This window comes from Atractosteus spatula, chromosome 6 (assembly GCF_055471065.1).
Source record: "Atractosteus spatula isolate fAtrSpa1 chromosome 6, fAtrSpa1.hap1, whole genome shotgun sequence".
In the NCBI taxonomy this organism is placed as follows: domain Eukaryota; kingdom Metazoa; phylum Chordata; class Actinopteri; order Semionotiformes; family Lepisosteidae; genus Atractosteus; species Atractosteus spatula.
This window is the reverse complement of record NC_142711.1, coordinates 38,386,800-38,411,397: the sequence shown is the minus strand read 5'-3', so window position 1 is coordinate 38,411,397 and position 24,598 is coordinate 38,386,800. Positions and strand designations below refer to the sequence as shown.

Sequence of the window (24,598 nt, the reverse complement as noted above, 5' to 3'; positions counted from 1 at the left end):
CTTTCCCCATTACCTTCTGAGGAATTTGGTTCAGACAAGAATCTCTATCTTGTCTGCACCTACTGCCTTCTTATACTATTTTACATCACCCCTTCCATTAAGGCTCTTATATACTCATAGGCATTAAAAGAGCATCAAATACATTTTGGAAACAATGGTATTTGTTGCCCTTTTAACGTGTTTGAGTATTAATAAGTACTATAGTACTTCTTTATATGGCAGATACCATGTATTGTAGTTCAAATATTAATTCCCTAATCCAAATAAAGACAGTTGGCATTTTAGTATCTCCTTACTTATAATAGTGAGTCAATGCCTACACTTATAATGGATAATAGAAAGCTTATTCACATTCTTAATGAAAAACTCAGAAGAGACTAGTCCAAGCACATTCTTGCTAAACATACTAAAGACTTCGTTTACAAAGCTTATAAAGCTGTTGATTTTGTGTCAGTTTTATTTATTGCAAAGTCTTATGATGTGGTTTATTTTTTACCATGAATTGCTGCCTCTGTCCAGTCGTGGATCAGCTTTAGAATGGGCCGGGTGGGGGAGACAAAGGAGAAGTGGAGGGGTAAGTATGCTCATGAATTAAAAAATACTGTAGTTTCAGAACACATAGAAAGATGAGATGAGAAAGCAGACTCTTGGTATTTATCTCTTGTGTTTTCAGTGTGGCATTACCATTTCATGTATGCCAAACTGTGGTTTCAAAGATGAAATTAAGTCACTGATCTTCAATCATGTCACATTCATCATTTTACTACTTTTCTCCATGGTAAGGCTGTGGTGAAGCCTCATTTACATCCCTTCACACTTTATTTGTTCCTTCTTATGCCACTAAAAAAAGGTTGAAGATTATCTGCAGTGTGCAGTTCTGTCGCATAGGAGGGTACAGTTATCTGGGATTTGACCTTTGTACGGAGCAATACCAGTGGTCTTTTTCTGAACTCTGAGATTCTGGTGTATCTACTGTAGCTATGACACAAAAATAAATTAAGTACATACCAGGGTTGTCTTCTTTTGTTTGCTCTTTGTAAAGCCCAGCTGAGGCTGGGAGTAACTATGATTGTTTATAACTATAGTACAAGGGTGGAGCGTATTTTGGGCCAGACCACTTGAGGTTCTGTAATTTTCAGTGTCAGTCTGGTTAAAACCACTATGGACCTAATTCAAGACTTACAAAAAAGGTCATATCTAAAGATTTTCTTTAAGATATTTTAGAGGTCCTACAGGTATTACATATTTTAGCATTTATACTATACTATTAGTATCACACATACTATTATTACAGAATAAACTAATTTTTTTTAACTGTCTCTGTTCTTTGCACACAATCATATACAATACAGACATTTCTAACTTAAACTAAATTAAGAAGAAAGAACTCAAAACTCCTTTTTTTCCATCTGGCTGGTTTAGTTTTCCACATTGTATGGCTGTGCTTTAGAGGGTATTGATGTACTGTATACACAGCACAGTAATTAAGAACTACCAGCACTACAGAATTTTGCTTACCTTTCATTCAGTTTAGTGCTGTTTTCTCTGTGTCCTGTTATCACTGAATGCTACCCTGGCATTTTACATTAGTACATATAGTAAACACCTCAGTGATTTGTGTGCTGGACTTTCCTGACTTTTTATATAGAGATAGTTTTACTGCTAATATTTTATTGCAGTGGTACTTTCATTTCCGTGTGAAATGATCTAGAAATATGCTTATTACTCAACATTTCTCTTTAAATGGCAAATACCATGTTTAGTTTATTTTGGAACCTCAAGCCTCTATTTCTCCATCTTGTTTCTTATTAAATGTCCAGAGGACCGTGTGTAAATATTTCCTTTAAGCTTTTAATTTATTTGCTTTCTTTTGTCCCTTACATGCCTAATCATCTAGTGTTCATTGTTTTTTTAAAGATGTCTAAATTCTAAATAAGTTGTTAAGGTTTAAAAAACTTCATTGTTTTTAAACTAGTCAGCACATCCAGAGATGTCAACTAGTCAGCTTGTGCAGAGAATGCTAAATAAATACAACTGAAAAGCCAATATAAATGTAAATAGTGAGACCCATTCAGATTAAAATCACTGATGTGTAAAAAAAAGCTCTCCGTTTGCTCTCTGTTTTATTTTTTGTACTAAAAATAAGTTCCTTTCTTACGAAGTTTAAAAGACCTTCAAGTGTGAACAACTGCAGTAATTAATAAGGTTAAAGTAAGGTTCTTTACAAGAACAAAACATCAATAGCACTTATTTCCAGTTTCAGAAATATTGTGAGAAGCACAATATACAGTAGTACTCAACCTGTGGCCCCTCCAGTCTACTGCAATGTTTGACACAAACTGCATGTTCTCTTTTACTGTATATTGATGCAAGGAATGGTCCACTGAACATAGAGTCAGTTGCAGTGGAAATTGGCACCATACTGTGAGCACCACAATCCTGATATCAATAATTCAGGTTCTAGGAATGATTTATAGATACAATTTTAAAATGCAATGGGACAGGTATCTGATGTTTTTCTTACAAATTTTTAATTTCAGAGAATTCACATGAAAATAGATGTTTGCTTGAAGGTACATTGTATTCTAAAATTATAAGTAAACCACAATGTTGGCTGTCTGCATCTGCATTTGTGTTTTAATGCAGAAAAGTTTTTCTATGCTGCATCTGTATTTGTGTTTTAATGCAGAAAATGTTTCTATGCATGTTTTTAGTAGCTGTAACTCAATCACTTGTTATCTTTGGTTAGAATGTCAGTTTCCATAAAGTTGAAATGTTTCGCTAAACCAGCAGCTGAGTTAAAACACCCTCTCCTGTACATTAAAAACAACCTCTCTGCCTTTGTTCTCATTTTGACAGATTTCGTCACCATCAATGTATTTACTGTGTATCCCAGTGTGTTCTTCATATTAGCCTATTTCACAACCTATTTTCCGTGTTTAATGTTGGGTTTTCAATACTGCATATTTTATAGTAAGAAAGCCATTTAATTTTAAGCATTCAAAAAGTGTTGTTTTTTGTCAATGTAAGTCTAAACCATTACACCAGCACATATGTGACCATTATAAAGGGGAATCAGTTACACACAAATCTGTCTCGCAGAGATGCAAGTGGCTGTTATTCACAACTACTGTATACAGTATAAACTGCCTTATCTTATGTACAATACAATAGTCAATGATGGTTTCTTATGTACAGAAAGCGGACAAACAAATGGAAACACCAGGGTTAATGAGGGATACCAAGTAAATTGAAATGAGTTTTCATACAGGTTTTCTCATTTATTAAGCAAATAACATCCCTTGATGTTTATGGTAAAATGTTTAAGGTGCAAGCCAGCAGCCATATTACTCTGCAACTCACAACTGACAACCCATTGAAGCTAAGAAGGTGTGAGCCTGGTCAGTACCTGGATGGGAGACCTCCTGGGAAAAACTAAGGTTGCTGCTGGAAGAGGTGTTAGTGAGGCCAGCAGGGGACGCTCACCCTGTGGCCCATGTGGGTCCTAATGCCCCAGTATAGTGATGGGGACTTTATACTGTAAACAGCTGCCGTCCTTCGGATGAGACATAAAACCGAAGTCCTGACTCTCTGTGGTCATTAAAAATCCCAGGGTGTTTCTCGAAAAGAGCATATGTGTAACCCTGGAGTACTGGCCAAATTTCCCATTGCCCTTTACCAATCATGGCCTCCTAAGAATCCCATCTATGAATTGGCTTCATTAATCTGCTCTCCTCCCCACTGGTAGCTAATGTGTGGTGAGTGTTGTGGATGCTGCACATTGGTGGTGGTGGAGAGGAGTCCCCATTACCTGTAAAGCGCTTTGAGTGGAGTGTCCAGAAAAGTGCTATAAATTATAAGCTATAATTGCTATAAGTGTAAGCAATTATTAATTATTATTACTAAAATGCTAGAAAAGCTTGGTTAGTTATAATGATGGCTGCTATGGCTACAAGAGGAGATGTCAGTGACTTCGAAAGATCTGTGATTATTGGGGTGAGTTGGGCAGACACTTCAGGGACCAAGACAGCTGAACTTTCTGATGTTTCACGAACAGCAGTGATTAAGGTGGTCAGAATAATTTTTTTCAATTTCAGTTAAAGACCTCATCAGCAAAGGGCAAAAACAGACAGAAGAGCACACTCCAGTACTAAGATATCAATAAATTAATTTGAAGTGCAAGGTAAATTAAGTGCTCATCTACTGATCAACTGACTGACTGCCTGTTTCCACAAAAATGGTCCACTCCCAGAGCACCCTTGTTGGGTTACAATGCACAAAGCATTCACCCCATCACACCATCATGTTTGTGAGTCCAGTATAGCAAAAACACAAGTAATGTAACACAAGTAAGTGGAGAAATGCAATATGGTCTATTGAATCATCCCACACCGTGTATGTACTCAACAAACAGAGAGTAAACATGTGGCACCAAATTTAAGAACTGTACAGACTTGAGTTTTCGTTCCAGCAGTGAAGGGTTCTGATGGTTCTGTAATTATGCTGGACAAGGTTAATGCTAGTCACTATGGATCAGATGAATGATGCCTAACACCATTTTCCAACAGTATCAACCATTTCACAACATGTACGGTCACTTGCTTTGTTAAGCACCATGGGGCAACCTTGCTGTGAAAGGCGCTATATAAAATTAAATTTAATTGAATTGACGTGGCTTCTTTGACTTTCTCATGGAAGAATGGTGCCATATCTCACCTGCATTATTCCAAATGCTGGTAGACACTATGGTTAAATTTGGTACCTTTTAACATGTAATGTAAAATGTACTGGTGTTTACATTATTTGTCCACTACTTTTATTAGCATATAGTAAAAGAGAAAGTTTTTAAACAATCTCTTTGTCAGAACAAGGCTAAAACCCAATGTGTTTTTTTAAATTAGATATATATTCTTGGCTTGTCTTGAAAAATAATTCTATATTATTCTGGACATACAGACAATCACTTTTCCTAATGCAGTATTAAAGTCAATTGTGGTTTTTTATCAGCTCAAATTGCAGTTTAGACAAGTGCCAAACTCATTACACCAAAAGGACAGCCCCCTTGTTTTGGAGTTCGAGCAGGGCAGTTCTGGGTTACATTACTGTAACATTCTTCTCTTGTTATATATAATTAGGAAAGAAATGTTTAAGATTATATTATATTATATTATATTATATTATATTATATTATATTATATTATACTGTTAATATACTGTATAGCAATCAAATTTAGCAGCATTTTGTATGTTCGTCAACATACTGATTCTCAGCTTCCATAGTAGCAATCACCATATAAGACACATGGGGAAATTCAGTTAGACACAGCACAGGAGTTTCCATACTTTATTGTGTTGACTACAAATGTCTTTAGGTGAAGAGGGTTTCTGTTCATTGGAATAAAAAATTGTGTTTTGTTGTATTTAACTATACATACTGTAAAGACAGAGATGAGTCCCCACGCACCTTAGAGATCATACAACACCTCCAGTCACAACAATAAAACAGAAGCTGTTGATGATAAAACAATTCAGCTCCCAGATTAAACTGAATCTTTATTGCATCTTTATTGTTATGGTGAAACATTCTCAGTGTTTTGCACAATGACCAGTGCAAGTACAGTTTACAATAATTGACTCAAAACCAATGCAAAATTCAGCAGAAAACAACAAATTTAAAACATGCAATTCAAAAGTCCAGCATACCCTGTGGAGGTGCAGGAAGGTTTTTTAACAGCTGCTGTGCTCTTAGGAGTCTTGTTCCAACACAGGGGTGTAAGGGAGGAGAACAAGTGGATACAAGAGGAAACAGTCTCATTTCGTTAGAGAGAAAAATGAATAAAAAACAGGGAGATGTGGTATGGTGGTGCAGTTTTTAGCATTGCTGCTTTGCAGCGCTGGGGCCACAGGTGCAATTCCTGGGGTACTATCTGCCCAGAGCTTGTAGGTTCTTATTAGGTTTCCTCCAGGTACTCTGGTTTTCTGCCACAGTCCAAAGACATATTAGTAAGCCTATTGGCTTCTGGGAAAACTGAGTGTGAGTGTGTGCATGCCTATTTGTGTACTGTGATGGACTGGCCAGGACGTATCCCACCTTATGCCTGTTTCTTTCTACAATATGCTCCATGACCCTGTATTGTAGCAGTAAAACATGGATGAAAACAGGGAGACAGTTCCCTGGAGTGAAGAGTTTTCAGATAAAGGGTTATGGAAGCCTTCCTAAATTTAGAGGCAAAGTAGGCAGAGGGTAGAGAGTTACCAAAGAGCAGGAAAATGAAATGGGGGAGAAAGTTCACAGCCTGAAAAAGATAAGTGGGAATGAAATATGTAACATTTCATATGGAATATGAAAGAAGACTGAAAGTTATTAATCACTGTACTCACTTTATTAAACTTCTGAAGCAGGATTATCATTATATTTTTAATTTGGTTTTTGTTTAAGTACAGCTTGCTCTAGGCTTTAAAATGCTTTAAAATATAAATAAAATGTACAACTAAATGCAAATGATAATCATAGAACATAACGCATACATAACGTATATTGGGATTTTTAAGTACTGTAAGTAAATTAGGGTTCTTAAACCCTTGAAAATTAGAAAACCTGATGTGCTGTACAACAGGGCCCCTGTGGCCAGCTTGTTGCTAGTGAGTGTCATCAGTGAAAGCTGCATCTGACCTCCCCCCAGACTTTGCTCTGCTGCTGACACTGTGTGCTCACAGAGAAGAAGTCAGCTGTTTGACACCATTGTCTTCAATTTTCATGTCACTGTGCCAGCACAGCAGTGAAGTTCATTAACAGTTAGCAGTTCCCAATTGTAATAGATGTAGTTTTGTCTGCAAGGTTTTAAAAGAAAAAAGTGAATGAGCCTGTGGTTCATAGCAAAGTTCTGAGGTGAGCTTCAAGAACAGAAAATAAAACCAGAATTGAATTTGGTTTTCAGCCCAGTTTTCTTCAAACCAAATGCACTACACCAACTATGTGGCCAACTGATGATTCTGTGAACAGTTTCTTTGTTGTGTTCTTTTATGGAGAAAACAGAGGGCTATTTTGCTACAGGGTGGAAGACATCCAGTGGGAGGTCTCATGTTGAGTTAAACCAAACAAATAATGTGCATGAAATTAATGTAATGTAATGTAATTTTACGGAACATCCTGCACAACAGAGAGAAGAGAATTCAATCTTTTCATAAAATGTTGATTGAATTTGGGCATTTGCAGTGTGATTCCTTATCAATAAATTATTCAAGCCCTCATGAAAGATTCACCATTACAGTATCACTTCATGCAAGGCTTGATGCACTTTCCTTTTTAAGATGACAGTATGTGCTGCAAAGGGAACTAAGGAAGCCTCATCCTCTGGGATCAATCAAAGAAACCAGTCTGAAGATTCAGAGACGGGAAGAAACCAAAGCTTGTGGAGAACTAGGGATTTTGCTTTCCAAAATAACACTGGTCAGTAATACAAAACAATACTACACAGTTATGATTAGAAAAGGGTATTCCCCTAGCTGGCTGTCCTGAGAAGCTGACACATTAATCCAGCAGGAGGCTAGTTTTTTTATTAAACACCCTTCTTGTTATCTCAGTATTTTAGGCTTGTCCTTAGCTGGAGTAAATAGGCTAATTGTGAGGTTATTTTGTGTTCTGAAAAAGATTTCCTTCCTTTGAGTTTCCAGCATGGCATTAGGAAGCACAGCAAACTGGCTAATTGAGAATAATTACATCGTGTTAAAGTTTTTTATGTTTAATTTTCACAATGCAGTGAAGAAAACAGACGGAAGGTTTGCTTGCAAGGAAAAGCACAAAGATCAGAACTCAGGCAAGACTTTTCCTGGGTTCTGATGAAGGTTTAGGTGATGCTGTTCTGTCAAACTCAAACTGTCAGTGCATTTGGTGGAAAAGAGATGGAAAGAAAAAACATCTCCATATTCATTTATGATGCTCATGTATAGCTCATGTATTTACTGAGACTGTGAATGACAGGTGTTTCGGTCATGTTGTCTGCCACCCCTGCGTGGAGACCACTTCCCAGTGCCAGGCATGATTCCATTGTAAAACAGGGCCTCTGCAACCACTGTGCGCTGAGAGGAGAGAAGAAAAAAAACTTCTGACAAATCAGAATCATTCATATGATAAAACTTTATTCTTACTAAAATGTTAATGAATGACTCTTTGCTTTCCCAAAATTCCATGTTAAAGTATTTCTATGGGCATTTTTTTCTTGTGTTGTACATGTCTCTCCGGGTAGAGAGACAAATAACCAGTCCTATAAGAAAGACATCAGTTTCCTACAGAAACAAAAACATTCTGAAATTGAGAAGCGTCTTTTTTATTACAATTGAACCTTCAGGGCCCCTGCTGTTTATTGCTATTTTATAACTGAAAAGGTGCAAAGGTAGAAATAATAAAACCATGTAGCACACTTTATATATTTTGCTGTAATATATAAAGCACATACTGTATACTCAACATGCCTATAAATATAAGTATCATGTAAATGCACTTTATTAACATTCACAAATTTACTGAAACTAAAAGCAACTCGAATATTACTGAGGCAAAAATGAATCACATCTTCCAAATCTAAGAAGAAGAGACCAACTGCAGTTATTACGTAATTTGCACATGAACAATGATCATACCATAGTTTTCATTTAATGCTGATTTTTATGCACACTCTCAAATGAAGGAAATGAAACTTGCTCCATTGGTATTACTGTAGCAAGGACTGCATGACCGAGGTAACTTTCTAATGCCATTATGAGATCCATTTTTGAAAAAAATGTGATAATTACAAAAAATCCATCCCACATTTGACTCTATTTTCTCCTAGGTTCAATGATTCACTCGCATGCTGTGTATTCAAATGTCATTGATTAATTCAAGAGATCACCCAGGCTGTTCTACCAGAAGAATCATCTATATTGCTGAGGAGGAAATTGAGTCATATTATATTAGCTGCAAATTCTTCTGAGCACATTGGAGCATTTGCTCTCTGTCTGCATACACACAAATGTGCATATTTCTGTTCTTATTGTTATAATGTTACAATTTGTCTATTTACCTGTTCACATAGTGCTTGTACTGTATCTGATGAAATATTTAGTAAAACTATAATAATATATAAATATATATAAATATTACATTGAAAAATGCAACAATTCCAATAAGACCATACATTAATGCCATTTACACAATATTAATTCAAACACATTTCTCTAGAGTGTCTCACAAAGGATGTCCCAGAGATTCTTAAGTCACAGAGGCACAGGCCAGTGACACTCCATACCCTCTGTGTAAGACACTAAAGATGCTTCAGCCATTAGACTACACACCTGAACTAAAGACCTCTGGTGAATAACAGGGAGGCAGGGCGACTCAGCCAGGAAGTGCAAGGAGACTTTTGCTAAGACCCAACTGAGAGATTTGTCTAAGTCATTCAAAACCTCATGAACCAAAATTAACTGAAAAACTGTTCCCATGCACATTATACCACCAAGAGATGAGACTACTCTAAAGCTACCTTTGTTTGATGTCAATTGATAACATTAAACAAAACATAACTCAGAATCAAATCATGAAAGTAATAAAAGTTAAATCCACATACTGTACATACCCTGTACAAGGGGGGTCTGTTTGGTCTTAGAAGAAAAAGCTTCATATAATACAATGAAAGAAGTGTCATTTTAATTCCACCATGCAACAACAATAAAAACTAGAATATATACTTCAGCTGCTCAGCCATGGAATTCTAAAAGGATTGCACATTCAGTTACAAACTATAGTAGTTTGAAATAAATACTGAATGTACCACCACAGCAGTTATATGACCAATAAAAAGACATGATGAAACATGCCTGTTTAGAATTAAATGAAATTAATTTTTATTTCTGAAATAAAAACATGAATTTTAAACTGCTCACTCACAAAACGTTAAAGGTTTTAGTAAATTCAGGATATTCCTCAGAAAACCTAGCAGGTTGTTAAATAACAGACATCAATCAAATGGCTGAAAGTTACTGTAGAAGCAAACATCTCAGAGATGGCATATTGCAATTAAGTTTCAGTAACATGGCTGAAAAAGTTTGGAATTTCCTCGTTCATACCAAAGAAAAAGGACAAATTAGAACTGACAGTAGGGCAAACAACCCTACCGTCTCTAGAACTTCTATACAGAATTCAGCAGGACAGATATCAAATTAAGAGACAGACCATCTGACTCTGCTATCAGACATTTACTAGGCTGCATTCATCACACAAATCATCTAAGGATTATTCATTCCAAGAGGACAGGTAAACTACATACAGCTTAACTGCATTTGTATATAATTTGTTTAATTTGCTGCTTAATCACAGGCCTTTGTGCTTTGAGCTGAGGACTTGAGATATTTGATTTAATTTACAGTACTTAAACAATTAGAAACTAGGACATTAAATTCAAAGAGTACCTTATGACTACTGGGAATCAACCAATCAGCATAAACAGCAATGTACACAGAGATTCAAGGAATACAATATACAATTTGTATAATACAACACTAAAATGTGACAATCAATACTAGATTATATAAGGCTTAATCAGCCATGATACACACAAAAGACTGAGAGATTGTAAGAGATACTACAAATACAGGGTTAATCACATTGGCTATAATACTCAGGTTAGTGTAGTCGACCTCATCAACCTTTATAAAAACTCAAAACACTTTCTGCAATTTCCCTCATGGGATCAATAAAGTATCTATCTAAAACACAAGTAAATATTCAATAGCTTTCCTGAATTTATCTTTATCAAACAATTACTTGTTTGGAATAAAAGTTTAATTCCCAAGTGCTAATATGCAAACTTTCGATGTAGTGTATACTCACAGGAATTTGACATATTTGACCAGACGCAGTTCTGATGAGGCATTAAAAGTCCCACAAGGAGAGAAACAACTAGATCTCAGGGCACTTGGGAAACAGTTACAAGTGAGGCTTAAATGGGAAGAAACCTAAGAAGTCTGTTTGCCTGTATTTTGCTGTTGCTATGCTGAATTTTAGTTGATATCCAGTGGCATTGACAAATGTCCAAATGCATTATGTCAGTAATCAGTCAAAATCACAACTGGGAGCTTAACACAGAATGTCTCCTGTTGCCAAGGAATGGTCTCAGTCACATGATCAATTCAATGTCAAATAACCAGAACTGCACAAACTGCTTGTGCAGTGACTTTTACATTGTCACAGGTGGTAATTAGTTGTGACATCATCAGGTGTAGTGAACATTCCCACATGGCATGTTCCTGGTGGATCACTCTGGTCCTGTAAGTGGATTTATGACAGTTGTGTGCAGATGTGCCTTCCTCTTGGAGATGCAGACAGAGAGGCATCGGTTTTGGCACTTCAACACTGAAGGGGTCACAACACCTTGCCACAGAATGTGGAGAATTTTTTCGTATAGTTAGGAATGTTTTCTTGTCTGTCACACCCTACATCAGTCCTGAATGTTACAGCATCCCTTCGAGCAAATGGCCAAGGGCAGACTTTCTCAAGCTTGTGCTTAAAATCTTCCACAAATAGCAGCACCATAATTACAAGCGCAAAGTCTTTGTCTTCTATAATTAAACTTGGGCTAGATGTGTAATCCATGTGGTATTTTCTGTTTTAAAGAAAGGAGACAACCAAGGAGAAAAACAAACACAGACAGCATTCTCTATCCCTAGGGCCAAAACCCTTAATTGTAAGTAAAGAAGTGCACATATAGAGTTTGCCAGCCCACATAGATATAAAGACAAATCTGTGAAGCAAAAAGTAGTCAATGAACTTTCAAAGTAAAACTCTTTCAAGATGAATTTAAAAAAGAAATCAGAGATATTTGACAAATAGTTGTATGTGTTGAAATGTTTGCTGCTGCTCATTTTGCAGCTTTCAGTTTTGGATGTACTAAGGAATGCATGTCATAACCACTTGTCATAATCAGGACATATTCAAGACAATAAATCACACTCATCATTTAAAGATGCATAATTCATAATAACTGGTGATAAAAATATATATACTGTATACATATATTGCATTTCTAAAGTGTTCGCACATTTTCAGGAAATTAATATGTGATTGTCCCAGATTTATCCTTCAATTCTTTATGGCATAACTGAAAACATAAGAACTTGGTATCTAAATGTGTGCAATGTTTTCTTGTAGTGGATGCAAATCCATTCAACTCCTCCTGATGTTGCAAATTACTGTGTAACTATCTGCAGTTTTTTTTTTAGACAAATAAGAAAGCCTAAAACATCATGCCTGATCTGAATTATCTTCAAGGTAGGACATACACAGGCCAGATCTGGGAATGGAATGCGAAGGTGCTCAGTAGCTGGCACTGAGACCCCGTCTTGTCCAACAAAAGTAGACTCAGCGGAAAAGGTGAGAGGAGGACTGGAAGGGTTAAAGACTGCACTGACACAGCAGGGAAAGAGCAGCGCTAATGAAAAGAGGAGCTGACAGATGGCAAAGCTATATTCTGCTCCGAGGCTCCTGGAGATGTGAAGACTACATCGATCTGAGGAATACACTGAGGCAGTCAACAAATAACATGTTTGTCTTCCTTATTGTTGTCTGAGTTCTTCTCCTTAGTGAAGACTCAGACACATCAACATTAATAATGGTTCTTTTTTCTTTAATCTTTCCCGAAATATACATTTTCTTTACAATTTTAGTGTTAAAAATCACAACTTTACTTATGATGTCCAAAGCAAAATAAAAGAGTTATCTATCATCCTATTAAAAAAAACAATTTATATAGCAATATATAGATATATTTAACACATTGATTAAATATATTATAGAGGTGGCCATTTCCTCACTAGATATTTGGCAGGAAGACACACTGAGGTTTTGGGTGGCTGTCTGTTCCAGGGAGGAGTTAAGAATAACTGGGGGTGGCACTCCATGTTGCCCTGGTTATGGGAGAAGGTAATGAGTAGTATAGTGTTCACACCAGAATAACCAGACAACTAGGACACTCACTTAATCCTGCATTTGCTTCCTCAGAGTTTATCAGTTCATTCCAGGATTAGTCTGTGCATTAGTTAAAGGTATTAAAAGTTCATTCTCTATACTGTACACCAGTGTTTTTAAAGGCTCCATAAGCTCATGCCACAACATATTTAAGTAAAATGAGTCAATCAATCTTTATTGAATTGAGAAATTTATTTTTTCTTTCACGCTGACATACTGTAACTATGTTACAGTATAAAGAACAGAGGAATGGGAAATGCAGAGAACTCGGAAAGAGAGAACTGATGGGTGATGTGTCATCTCAAACATTGTGAGCTTGCAGAAATAGAATTCATTGTTTATCTCTGTTGCTCAGGGCCCAGGACAAACAACTACTCACTGCTTTCACAGCACTCTACCAGGCTAATTAGATGTCTCTCTGCACTTCCTTGCAGTCACCTGAGAGACTGCTTTTCAGACAATGCTTGTACGTGAAGTGTTGTTTATTATGGGAAAAGACATGATACACGATACAAGACAGGATACAAGAAACATGAGAGACTACAAAATACAAATGCAACCATATCAAAAATTAAATAGTGTATACACTGACACCTCCCTTAAGAAGTACATAATATCTGGAGTCATCTTAACCTCTCCAGAAACAAGCAGCGTTCTCCAGGTGAGTATTGTGTCACCAGACTCTCAGAGACCAAGAGTTCAGTGTTAGATTAATGTGAGGGAAACATTAGGATCATTCTGTATATCAGACAGGGACAGAACTTAACTAACTCTCTTGTCTTTCTGCATCACATACAGGAAAAGGGTCTTGCTCTTGCAAACCAGTTGTCTTACTTCCATAGAACAGGTACACAGAATCAAGTGAAAGTAGCCATATACTTTAAAATAAAATCCAAAGAAAATGCCATCCGATTACTGCAAAGTGGAAGACATCATTAACACTACAGCTACATGACCTTTTCTCGCTGAGAACTGGATTTGTATTCCACATTTGTTATTCATGTATTCTGTAGCTGATTACTTACACTGCTCAAGTGACAACTGTCAGCTGACTCACTGAACAGAAATCAAATATTATAATAGCTCACTGTTTAACTTTAAGGACTAATTTTATTTATGACCAATAGAATAGTTTACATGGAAATGTAAACACAGAAAAGCAAATTATAAAAAGGAATAATACATTACTGGGACACAAGCATTCAAGAATCGGTTTTCGTCACATGGTATTCAATTAAATCTTTCCATTTAATAAACATGTATTTAACACTAAAGGTTCTTCCCAGATTTTAATGCTAGACTTTACCAATCAACCATTCTGCAGAGTAAGCCTGTCTAAATTTTTAACAAAAGCAGTGTTTAAAATGTGTGCTGATTAAACACATAAAGATGTGTTTATTAATTCATTCATTAACTCTTCTTCCTTAAGATGAAGAAATAACATCTGGTGGAGTATAAGGAAAGTTGGTTTGCAATAGATATTACCTAAAAAAGGAATCTTCTCAATACACTGAGCCCATACTGAACTCTCTTCAGGAATGGTGAAAGGTGAATCTCTTCATTTCTAAGTGATGCTCTTACTGTATATGTAATTACAGTACATGTATAATCCAACAGGCAGTGGAAACATACAGTATAGCTGACCTTCTGTCCACACTAAGAAACCCTGCATCTTTAAATAAAATTACTGTACATTCTTTAACCACTATCAACAAAGCATAGAATACAATAGTCTTTTATCTATGGAGATGGATTTTTATTATAGACCTACTTTAATACACAACTACTTTTGCCTGAGAGAAGGGGGCCTCTTATTAAAATTCATTCTAATACATCAAACGTTAAAATATCTAAATGTTACTAGGAACAAGGACTTTCTTCTCAATACTTTCTTTTAACTTCATAAGAGTTTATCTTTGTGTTAGGGATAGTTCTAAAAACTGTTATCACCTGATGAACAGGAAATAAAAGGAAAACCACTGAAATCAGCACGCTCCATCTGCAGCTGAGTATCACTTCTGAGATGTGCATATTCAACTATGTTCAGTGAAGGTCCCCTGTACTTCAGCAGTCTTTCCTTCAGCTTGACTTACCTTGCTGTGTTTAAGGCATTTAGACAGTTTGGGAAAAGTATCAAACCTTCATCTCTGTATATTTCATTTCCCATGGCATTACATCCAGACTACTATGTCAACATTTTATGTTTTGTGCTACATCACCATCATTAAGGTAGTACAATACATCAAAGCAGGTCACCCCAAAAAGTCATCATTCATACACAATGTAGATTATTAGATACATATATTTCATGTTTCATAACTGAACCTCTGAATGCTTGTATAGAAAGAACTGGTACAAGAGCCCCCTCTGCTTATGGCCAAGTGATGAGGCAGGGAGCCCAGCCACTCTAGGGACCAAGGATCAGAGACCAGGGATCAAACCCTGGGCTGACATTAGATTAAACCTTGCCTGCAGGTCTTGAGAGGGACGAATCCAGAGCACCCAGAACGAAAAAAAAACATGTGGAAATGTAAACAACCCACAGAGAGATGGCGAAGAACAGACTTGAAGCCAGGACCCTGGAGCTATGGGTTAGCAGTGTTGAATCACTACTAAATTAATAAAAGATAGTTTATATCTTGTACTAGATAGTATACTTTGTACTTGTATATCTTTTTTACCAATATTTGCATATTGGTAAAAGCATATTAGTCAGAGCCATCCACTATTTTTCCCATTCTACACAAGAGGTGAACCTGCTTATGCTTCCAAGCTCACAGGAATCTAGCAAGTCAAAGGTTACCATTGTGCAGCAAGGACAGGACTCTGTCAGTGCTCTACCAACTGTACACTACTGTTTGAGGAATCTAAGTCATGGTTGGTTATTGGCACATCGCTCAGTCCTAAACTCATGGTGGCATTACATCCAGACTACTATGACTCAGTCTGCACTGAAAATTGGACAGAAAGTTGTTTTCAGCCTGTTAACTAGATGTATCTACTATACCTTAATGTGCTCCCATTTTTTCTGCTTCTCTTGTCTGAGATACTCCTTGTTAATCTCCTCCTGTGGGAATACAGTAGTGAAAGAGCCAATATATTAAAATATATTCAGCATTCTATTTACTTCATTTTTTTATATGTACTGTATAGTATAGAATACTTTAAGTAACTTATTTTGTGATCATCATGAGATTTTAATTCTTGTTTTACAAAATGAATGGTTTTATCTGAAAGCAGTTCTCAGTGTCCAAATTAAAACAAATGAATATTACAAATGTGAAAGGACTTCAATGTATGTTATATTGAGCTCTATCGCAATGTTTATAAATGTTGTAAATAATGAAAAGAAACTTAGTGCAGTACTTTGTATACTTTGGTTATGCTTGCATATCTGCATTTAGTCAAAATGTTAAAATAAAAAACACATATACCTGCTAAATTTCACTATCTATCAATCCATTTGCTAACCACTTCAGTAAATTAACTGTCGCCAGTGAGATGGAGCCTATCCCAGAAAGCAACGGGCACAAGGCAGGAGGCAAGATGGGATATCTGGGCGGGATATCAGTTTATCGTAGAGAGCACACAAAAACAGACATGGACACACACTCACACCAGGGCCAGTTTTCCCAGAAGCCAATTGACCTACCAGTCCTATATGTCTTTGGAGTGTGGGAGGAAAGTTGAGCAGCACAAGTGCAGCAAAAACACACAGGTTCACAGGATGAAAATACAAACTCCATGCAGATAGCACTCAGGGTCTGGAATAGAACCCAGGGCTCCAGGGCTGTGAGGCAGCAATACAACTGCACCACCATACTGCCTGCTAAACTTCACTTTTTATCACCCAGTGTCAAATTGCTGTACAGAGCTGTTATACGTTTGTACATTTATTAAAAAAAACTCCCATTTACACTGAAAAGAGTAGAGAAACCTGTAGGGGATCTATGGGAAAGTAATTATTCTAATGTAATGAAGGAGGTGGGTGTGGTGGTGCAAAGAAGCCAGAGAAGAAGGGGCCTGGGTGCAGAGTCAGGCGATTTCCATAGCTTCACGGTTTAGAACATATGACTCGGCTCTTTATTACACCATGGGAACAGCTCAAGTAACAACAGTACGGAATCACCCCCTGGGGGATATCAGTAGTAAAGGAAACAAACAGTGCTTTATTGCCTGAATACAGAGAACCCTGAAGCTCTCACACTCCTGCAAATATTAATTCCAAGGTTCTGTGCTCACTGGCCTGGTGAACCAGCTGTGCTTTCCTTCTGTTTTCTCCTTTCAGTATTTTTGAGATACAGAATGCAATGAACACATGCGAGAGTGCTTATAACGGCTTCAAAATCCTTCTGAAGATTGAGGAAAACTTTAAAATGTTTAATGAAGACCACAAACCTTATTTATTAGTGTCTTGAGCAGATTATTTTTAGCCAAGGACACAGAAAGAGTGTATTACATCAGCTTTTTATTGTTTTTGGTAATATGAAACTATTACATATGTAATACTGTATATGTCAAGAGAGAGGTTTCTTAAATCAATGCTGTTGCAAAATACCAAATACCTAAAATACTACTTTTTCATAGCTTCATTCAACCCAATGTTTGTGGTTACACAGACCTTGTAATAAAACATGCTGTTGGGATAAAACATAATATATATATATAAAATATTCAGAAGATAATGAAAACCAGCAAACTAGATGTGCAGGAATTGCACGAGAGGGTTCTATCATGTTAATGAAAAACTCTTCCAACATCTGTATTATGGATTATTGTCCTCATTTAAAAATAAATAAATTCAGGATAACATCTTTACTGTTTATAATTTTTCCTGACTGGTAAATTCTCTCAGTATTTAAACATCTTAATCAGATGATTAATCCACTCATTTGAAGGGAATCAGAGCAACAAAAATAAACAACAAATGTGGGTTCACAGGAATACAGGCATTGCACACTCTTCAGTCTTTGTCCGACTCTTGGTTGAAAAACTTTGTGAAATACTCTATTAGGAAGAATAGGAAAATATATTATAAATGAATTTTATATATATATGTGTGTTGAAATATAAAGTATGTGTAATTTCCCTTACCTGAGATAGTTTTCCATATGTAGGTTGTGCTGTCTGTAGCATCAGTGATCGTGTCACTTTATCAAGACCTGGGTGAAACAACACACAAGACAAGTATATGGAAACAGTTCATGAAAGTTGCTTGAACAGAATTCTGATATGTCAGCCCAAAATTAAGGCCCTGTCACAGACTCAGACACAATCTTTTTAAGTGACTTCTTTATTTTTGTGCAATGAGTTTCATTTCTGAAGGGACTGCGGGGTGGAGTGTGAAGGAAACTGGACTCTTGTCTCAGTTCCCACAAAAAGAAACTAAAAAAGAGGTTAAATGGGTTTGAAATGGCTGATGTGCTACAGCAATCTGTGGATCAGCAAGGGCAGCATCTGAGAATGGCTGTGGCATAAAAAACATCTATTCAGCAAGCCTAAACTGACTTTAAACTGGACTACAGTACATTTCAGATGAGCAACATGCACAATAAAAAATATTAAAACACACAGCTAATTTGGAAAATATAGCACAAAAAGTAATCAAGCATGAAGGTCAAAATTAAATAAACTGTCGAACTGTTGTCTTCCTGGAGGGATCCAAACAGAAATCCCTGACTGGATTCCTTAATAAAGTGTGAAAATAATCACATATTCACATCTGGGACATCATATTTCCATCTTCAGGGGTGTCTCCAGCACACAAACACAGTATTTTTGGCCCTGCTCACTCAGTAGAGGGATCAGTGCTACATTTCTGCCCTGATTACAGTCCAGCAACAACCCAGCACAGACAATTTTTGCAGGAGTGAGATCACTAAGGGAGGTTGCTGGTGCTGTGTCCAGAGCCTCTCAGCCCCTCTGCTGACATCACTACTACTGGCCTGTCTTGATAGAACTCATTTGGAACTTCTGACTGCTAGGTTCTGTTGTGCCTGTGGGAGGACAGTGGGGTCCTGAAGTTCTGCTGCCAGTGCAGTCAAAGCTTTGTTACATGGGGGTTCCGTGTGTGTGGGGTGGAGAATGGGTATTTCCATTTTTGTATTGTGTGCTTTGAATACAAATATTTCTTCACAAGAAAGAAAGTTTATGGAAATTATATGAAAGGAATCTTGAGTTAAAAATCTAATTCTAATTTTTTCAAATGTATAATAGGGAATAATTAAAGAGACTTTTGAGAGATCAGAGAAAATTTTACCTTTTAAAGCTTCTGGCTGGATGACTCCTAGCTCCACCTCTGTTGCCGTGATGATGGTGCAGGTAGAGGGCTGCTCTGAAAGGATGCTCACCTCCCCAAATGACTGTTTTTCTGTCAGCTTTCCAACCACAACATGCTTTAGGATAGGACAATGAACTTTACTCACAACTTAAAAACCTTTTAAATTGTCAATGAAATTAAATAAATTTATTTTTTCATGAATTCATACTGTAGTAGACGTGAAGGCAGTATTTAGTGCTATGATTTTCAAAACAAAAACGTTAATTATACTTATCTTCAGATTTCCTAATTCTGAATAGTTAACTTAAAATAACAAATGACATTTTACAGACTACATATTCCATTTGTAAATGTGTATAACCCCCATATGGATTAAATTAACAGAACATTAATATTAATAATAATAATTGCTTACAAATATATTATGCTTTTCTAGACACTCCACTCAAAGCACTTTACAGGTAATGGGGACTCCCCTCCACCACCACCAATGCACAGCCCCACCTGGATGATGAAACAGCAGCCATAGTGCGCCAGAACGCTCACCACACATCAGATGTCAGTGGGGAGGAGAGCAGAGTTACGAAGCCAATTCATAGATGGAGATTATTAGGAGGCCATGATTGGTAAGGGCCAATGGGAAATTTGGACAGGACACCGGGGTTACACCCTTACTCTTTTTATGAAAAACCCTGGGATTTTTAATGACCACAGAGAGTCAGGACCTCGGTTTTACGTCTCATCTAATGGCACCTGTTTATAGTATAGTGTCCCCGTTAGCATTAGTACCCACATGGACCACAGGGTGAGCGACCCCTGCTGGCCCCACTAACACCTTTTCCAGCAGGAACCTTAGTTTTTCCCAGGTCTCTCATCCAAGTACTGACCAGGCTCACACCTGCTTAGCTTCAATAAGTTGCAGAGTGATATGGCTGCTGGCTAACATTTTGTTAATATTGTTAACAATGCAGTAGGAGCCTACTTCTACTCATTAAAATGCAAGGTTACGCCTCATATAAAAATGAATTGCAATTGCATTACATTTTTAACAACTGTGTTATGCACTTACCATATAAAATGTTATTTACATCCTCTAAAGCATTATCCCAGCTCTGATTAAGGTGTTACTACAAGGCGTGCTGGAAATCTGCTATGTAGAATTCTGGTCCTTCTAAACCAGAACTGAAAGCTTCAAAAGGCACTGGATACCTATGTCTTTTTCATCTCAAATGTATTTTCAAAAATAGACAATTATGTTTTCCTTAAAATATAGTAGCTACTGCAATCATTGAAAAAAATGCAACTGTAGAACACAGAGCAGAGTGCACTCAGGAAGTCCACCACTGAAGCTACACAGCATGGTTCAGTCGACACATTACAACTGATTACGATGGTGCCAAATTGCTGCACCTACAGCTCCAGCCAACCACATTCTACGATACTGCTAGTTTTATTGGCAGTATTTATATAGATATAAATCTATTTCTATGAACTGGCTTTTACATTTCTATTACTAAGTACAACTTTATATTTCATTCCTTCTGACTGTTTCTTTTTTGTTGTTTGAAATTGTTGTTTTTGTTGTATGAAATACTAAGAGGATGATAATGGAATTTTTACCATTTTTCCAAATCGTTTTTTCACCAAAGTGCCAATATCTTGTAGAATATTGCACTCTCCATGCCGGATGTAGGCAGCAAAGGGACAGACGTCACCTTCTCTCACCAGCACTGTGAACATAAAGAAAAATTGATCTGTGAGCCCCGAAACAAGCTGGGTGCCACATTGCCGTCACACAGCCTGCTCAGGGAGTCTAAAAGTAAAGCAGATGTGAAGTTTTACTTTAAAAGAAATTTCATACACACTTTACAGTGCTAGAGAAATGCAAATGTAGCCACTGCTACACAATCTTAGAATTAAGATCTATGTCACAGAAGAAAGAATGTTTGTTAAAATTTAAAATTCATGTATTATTTTTTGCTTTTCCATTCCTGTGGTGTTGATCTTTACCTAGTATGCATTTATATCACCATTTTCATCTTAGGCATGTAATGTAAAATTGATAGCTCCTTTATATTGGCAAAAGATGAGAATTGGGATTATTTCTTCATATGACAAACCTGAGGTCAAGTTGTGGCGGTAAATATTAAACTGATTTATAAGGGATTTTAACAGCAAGAGAAATGCTGTATATCAACACTGACAGTCGGTTTTAAATCCCATTGCTGTGAGCACCACACAGGGCTAATGCAGGCCATTCTTCTGGCTTCTGACAGCAGTGTTGCCTCTCAGTTATACCTGTTTACTGAGCAGAGTACCAGAAAAAGGAAACAGACACAGCATCTCGGGTAGTGACAGATTTAATTTTAACGAGTTGTAACCTCATGACACAGATTAAATACTAACATGAGAACATAAGAAAGGTTACAAATGAGAGGAAGTAATTTGGGCTATCTAGCCCCTTTGACAGTTGGTAGTGAATTGATCTGAGGATCTGATCCAGACCTTTCTTGAAAGAAGCCAGGTACTGGCTTTAAAAGCATAGCTGGTTAGCTTGTGTGGAATTTTATTATGAAAATTTTAATCTACATAGTATACCAAAGTATGCTAATTAACATTAAAAATAAACATAATATACTATCCATCCATTTTCTACCCACTTTATCCAATAGAGGGTCATAGGAGAGCTAGACCTATCCCATCAATCAATGGGCACAACTCAGGATACACCCTGGATGGGACCGCAATCTATCACAGGGCACATACTGTACAGACATGCATATACTCACATCAGGGCCATCTTTCCATAAGTGGATACTGAACAAATAAATGATGATTCTAATATTTAAACCAGTTCACAGAACATAAGAGCACTTACTAGCCTAGGCCTGCAATACTCTACTCCATTGCTGCTAAATACTCATCCATTTTCTAACCATTCCCCTATTGCAGGGTGATGGGGGAGCTGGAGCCCATCCCAGCAGGCAACTGGCACAAGGCCAGTCGATCGCGGGGCAGACACACAGACACAAACACATCGTCACACCTAGGACAAATTTTCCCAGAAGCCAATTAACCTACCAGTATGTTTTTGGACTATGGAAGGATACAAGAGCACCCAGGAGAAATGACCCCCCACGCAAACAAAAAAATGAAAATAAAAAATATTTTTTGATATTGCTGGATATTAAAAATAGTGTAGTATATTTAATACTACACGTTTTTTTCTTTCATGGACTGCAGCAGAGATCATACAGTATGTGGCTGGGGTTTGACAATTTCCACCCTAGAGGGTGAAAGACTGTGGAGACAGATAGGGCTGAAGTAACATGGCTCACTACACTGACATGCCTAATCTAAGTCCAACCCTTTAGAGATGATAAGCACAGTCTGGACTGACCTGACACTGAAGCTCAAACTAATAATCGATTTAATGAAAGGTACTTACAAAACAAAGCAAATTATGGTAAGAACAGGCTGATGAACAATCTGTTAAACCTCACAAAGTACCTGACAGAAGCTTCTCTTGAATGGTTTGCACTATTATACCAAACAGAGAAGAATATCATTTTATAAATGTTCATGATCAAAGATCAATATGAACTTTTGCTGTACTCTACTATTTTGACAATATAATTAATCTGTTGTCAAATATTTTCTTGCAGGCTTTCATGCCTATGAGGCATGAGCAGAATTCATCCAAATTCCATGACAAACCCCGGATACAGTACATCTAAGAACATAATAAATGTTACAAACAAGAAGAGGCCATTTGGACCATCTAGGCCAATCATCTAGTTGGTTATTGATAGAAGTATATCATCCCTTCATTTCTTGAAAGCTGTGAGGATATTCAACCACATGGCTGGGCAGCTTGTTCTATATTCCCAATACTCTTTTGGTAAAGACGTGCTATTTTAAATACACATACTGTACATGTATACTGGAAGGATGTGTGTTCATACAGCTGAAAATGCGCACATCAATTTAAAGCAAAAAAACAGTTTCTGTTCTGCTGTAAAAATTCCACACAAAACCATTTTGACAGAGCTAGAGAAATGTTCCATTACCGACTCTGACAAGAGTAATTCCACATTTTGAGAATAATAGGCAGGAAAAAAATCGTTTTCTGTCAGACTCTGAACATCTGCTGATGAAGCCCAGCACAAGCCCGTCTAATCATCTCATTTTTTAATATACTAGTCTGGCAATCCATCATGTGCGCAGTCAGATAAGAAACAATCAAAATAGGTTTATTTCAAAGTTTGTAGTCTTGCATTTGGTTATAGTAATCACAATAAAACCTTATTTAAAATAAATGCAACCCATAACATATCTGCTATACACCGTTTATTTCATAGAATACTATTTATTCAAACTAATTTAAAACAGACTGGACTTTAAGAAAAAAATAATATTATAATACAATAGAGGATTTTATAATATGGCACACAAGTATACATTTTACAGTGAATTTTTAGCAATTACTAATTTTTACACTGGTTCAGAAATCCTTGAATAAGACTATTAATTTGCACTTAACAAAATTAAGGATTTTTGCTCAGGCAAAATACACTGCCTTAAAAAACTCCTATGGAACCATACAAACAGAACATTAGTATGAAAATCAGAAAATATTAGCATGTCAAGTAGCTCAGATGTGACCAAGTGTGTATGGATCTCATACGTGGAGTTAATGATCACCTAAGTGCCACTGGGCTTTAGTTAACAGACTGTTCCCTGTACAAAACTACTACTAATTAAGACCCTACATAGGCATTGCAGGCAGCAAGAAAAGATGAATGAAAAAAAGTAAATTAGTTGATTATCTAGAGTGCAAAAAGGCATGAGTTACAGTTCCGATGTCCTCATGAAATCTCAAACAACCCTCCACTCTTACTATTGCAACTCTTACAATCTGGTTGCCAAGGGAGACCGAAATATTCCCATGAGGAGTCAGTCATCCTGCGGCTCAAAGGATGTGGAAAGGCCACCTTTTGGGAATCTTCTCCCTCTACCACTCACACACTCATCAACTATTCAACTTTTTAATCCTGAAGAGCTACAGAAGGGGTGCTCTGTCATTGAGCTCATTCAGCTGCCAGTGGCAGTACCGACATCAGCGCAATCACCACTGGATGTGCAGGAATTCTCTCTTAGGATTGCGGATCCCAAAACCGGTCTATGCCTCAGACAACAAGTGTTTTTCCAATATCATCAGCCCTAGTCATTAGCCAGTCTCTGCTAAAATTGCCAGAGCCGACATTAGACAGAGATGACATTAGTTGCTTCCCCAGTTGACAGTCTGCTTCAGCTTT

General features: G+C 36.9%; 1 protein-coding gene across 1 annotated transcript in view; it reads right to left on the bottom strand.

Moving 5' to 3' along the window:
• Positions 1-5,517: 5,517 nt before the first annotated feature.
• The window catches only part of cnbd1 (cyclic nucleotide binding domain containing 1), an 82,941-nt gene continuing 63,860 nt past the window's right edge, over positions 5,518-24,598 (bottom strand). The window contains exons 9-13 of the mRNA XM_088918942.1: positions 20,901-21,010; positions 19,260-19,395; positions 18,095-18,162; positions 16,008-16,067; positions 5,518-8,079 (exon numbers count right to left, since the gene is read on the bottom strand). Coding sequence (XP_088775068.1) covers positions 7,960-8,079; positions 16,008-16,067; positions 18,095-18,162; positions 19,260-19,395; positions 20,901-21,010 — 494 coding nt within the window. The 3' untranslated portion in view covers positions 5,518-7,959. The remainder of the gene's footprint in view (positions 8,080-16,007; positions 16,068-18,094; positions 18,163-19,259; positions 19,396-20,900; positions 21,011-24,598) is intronic.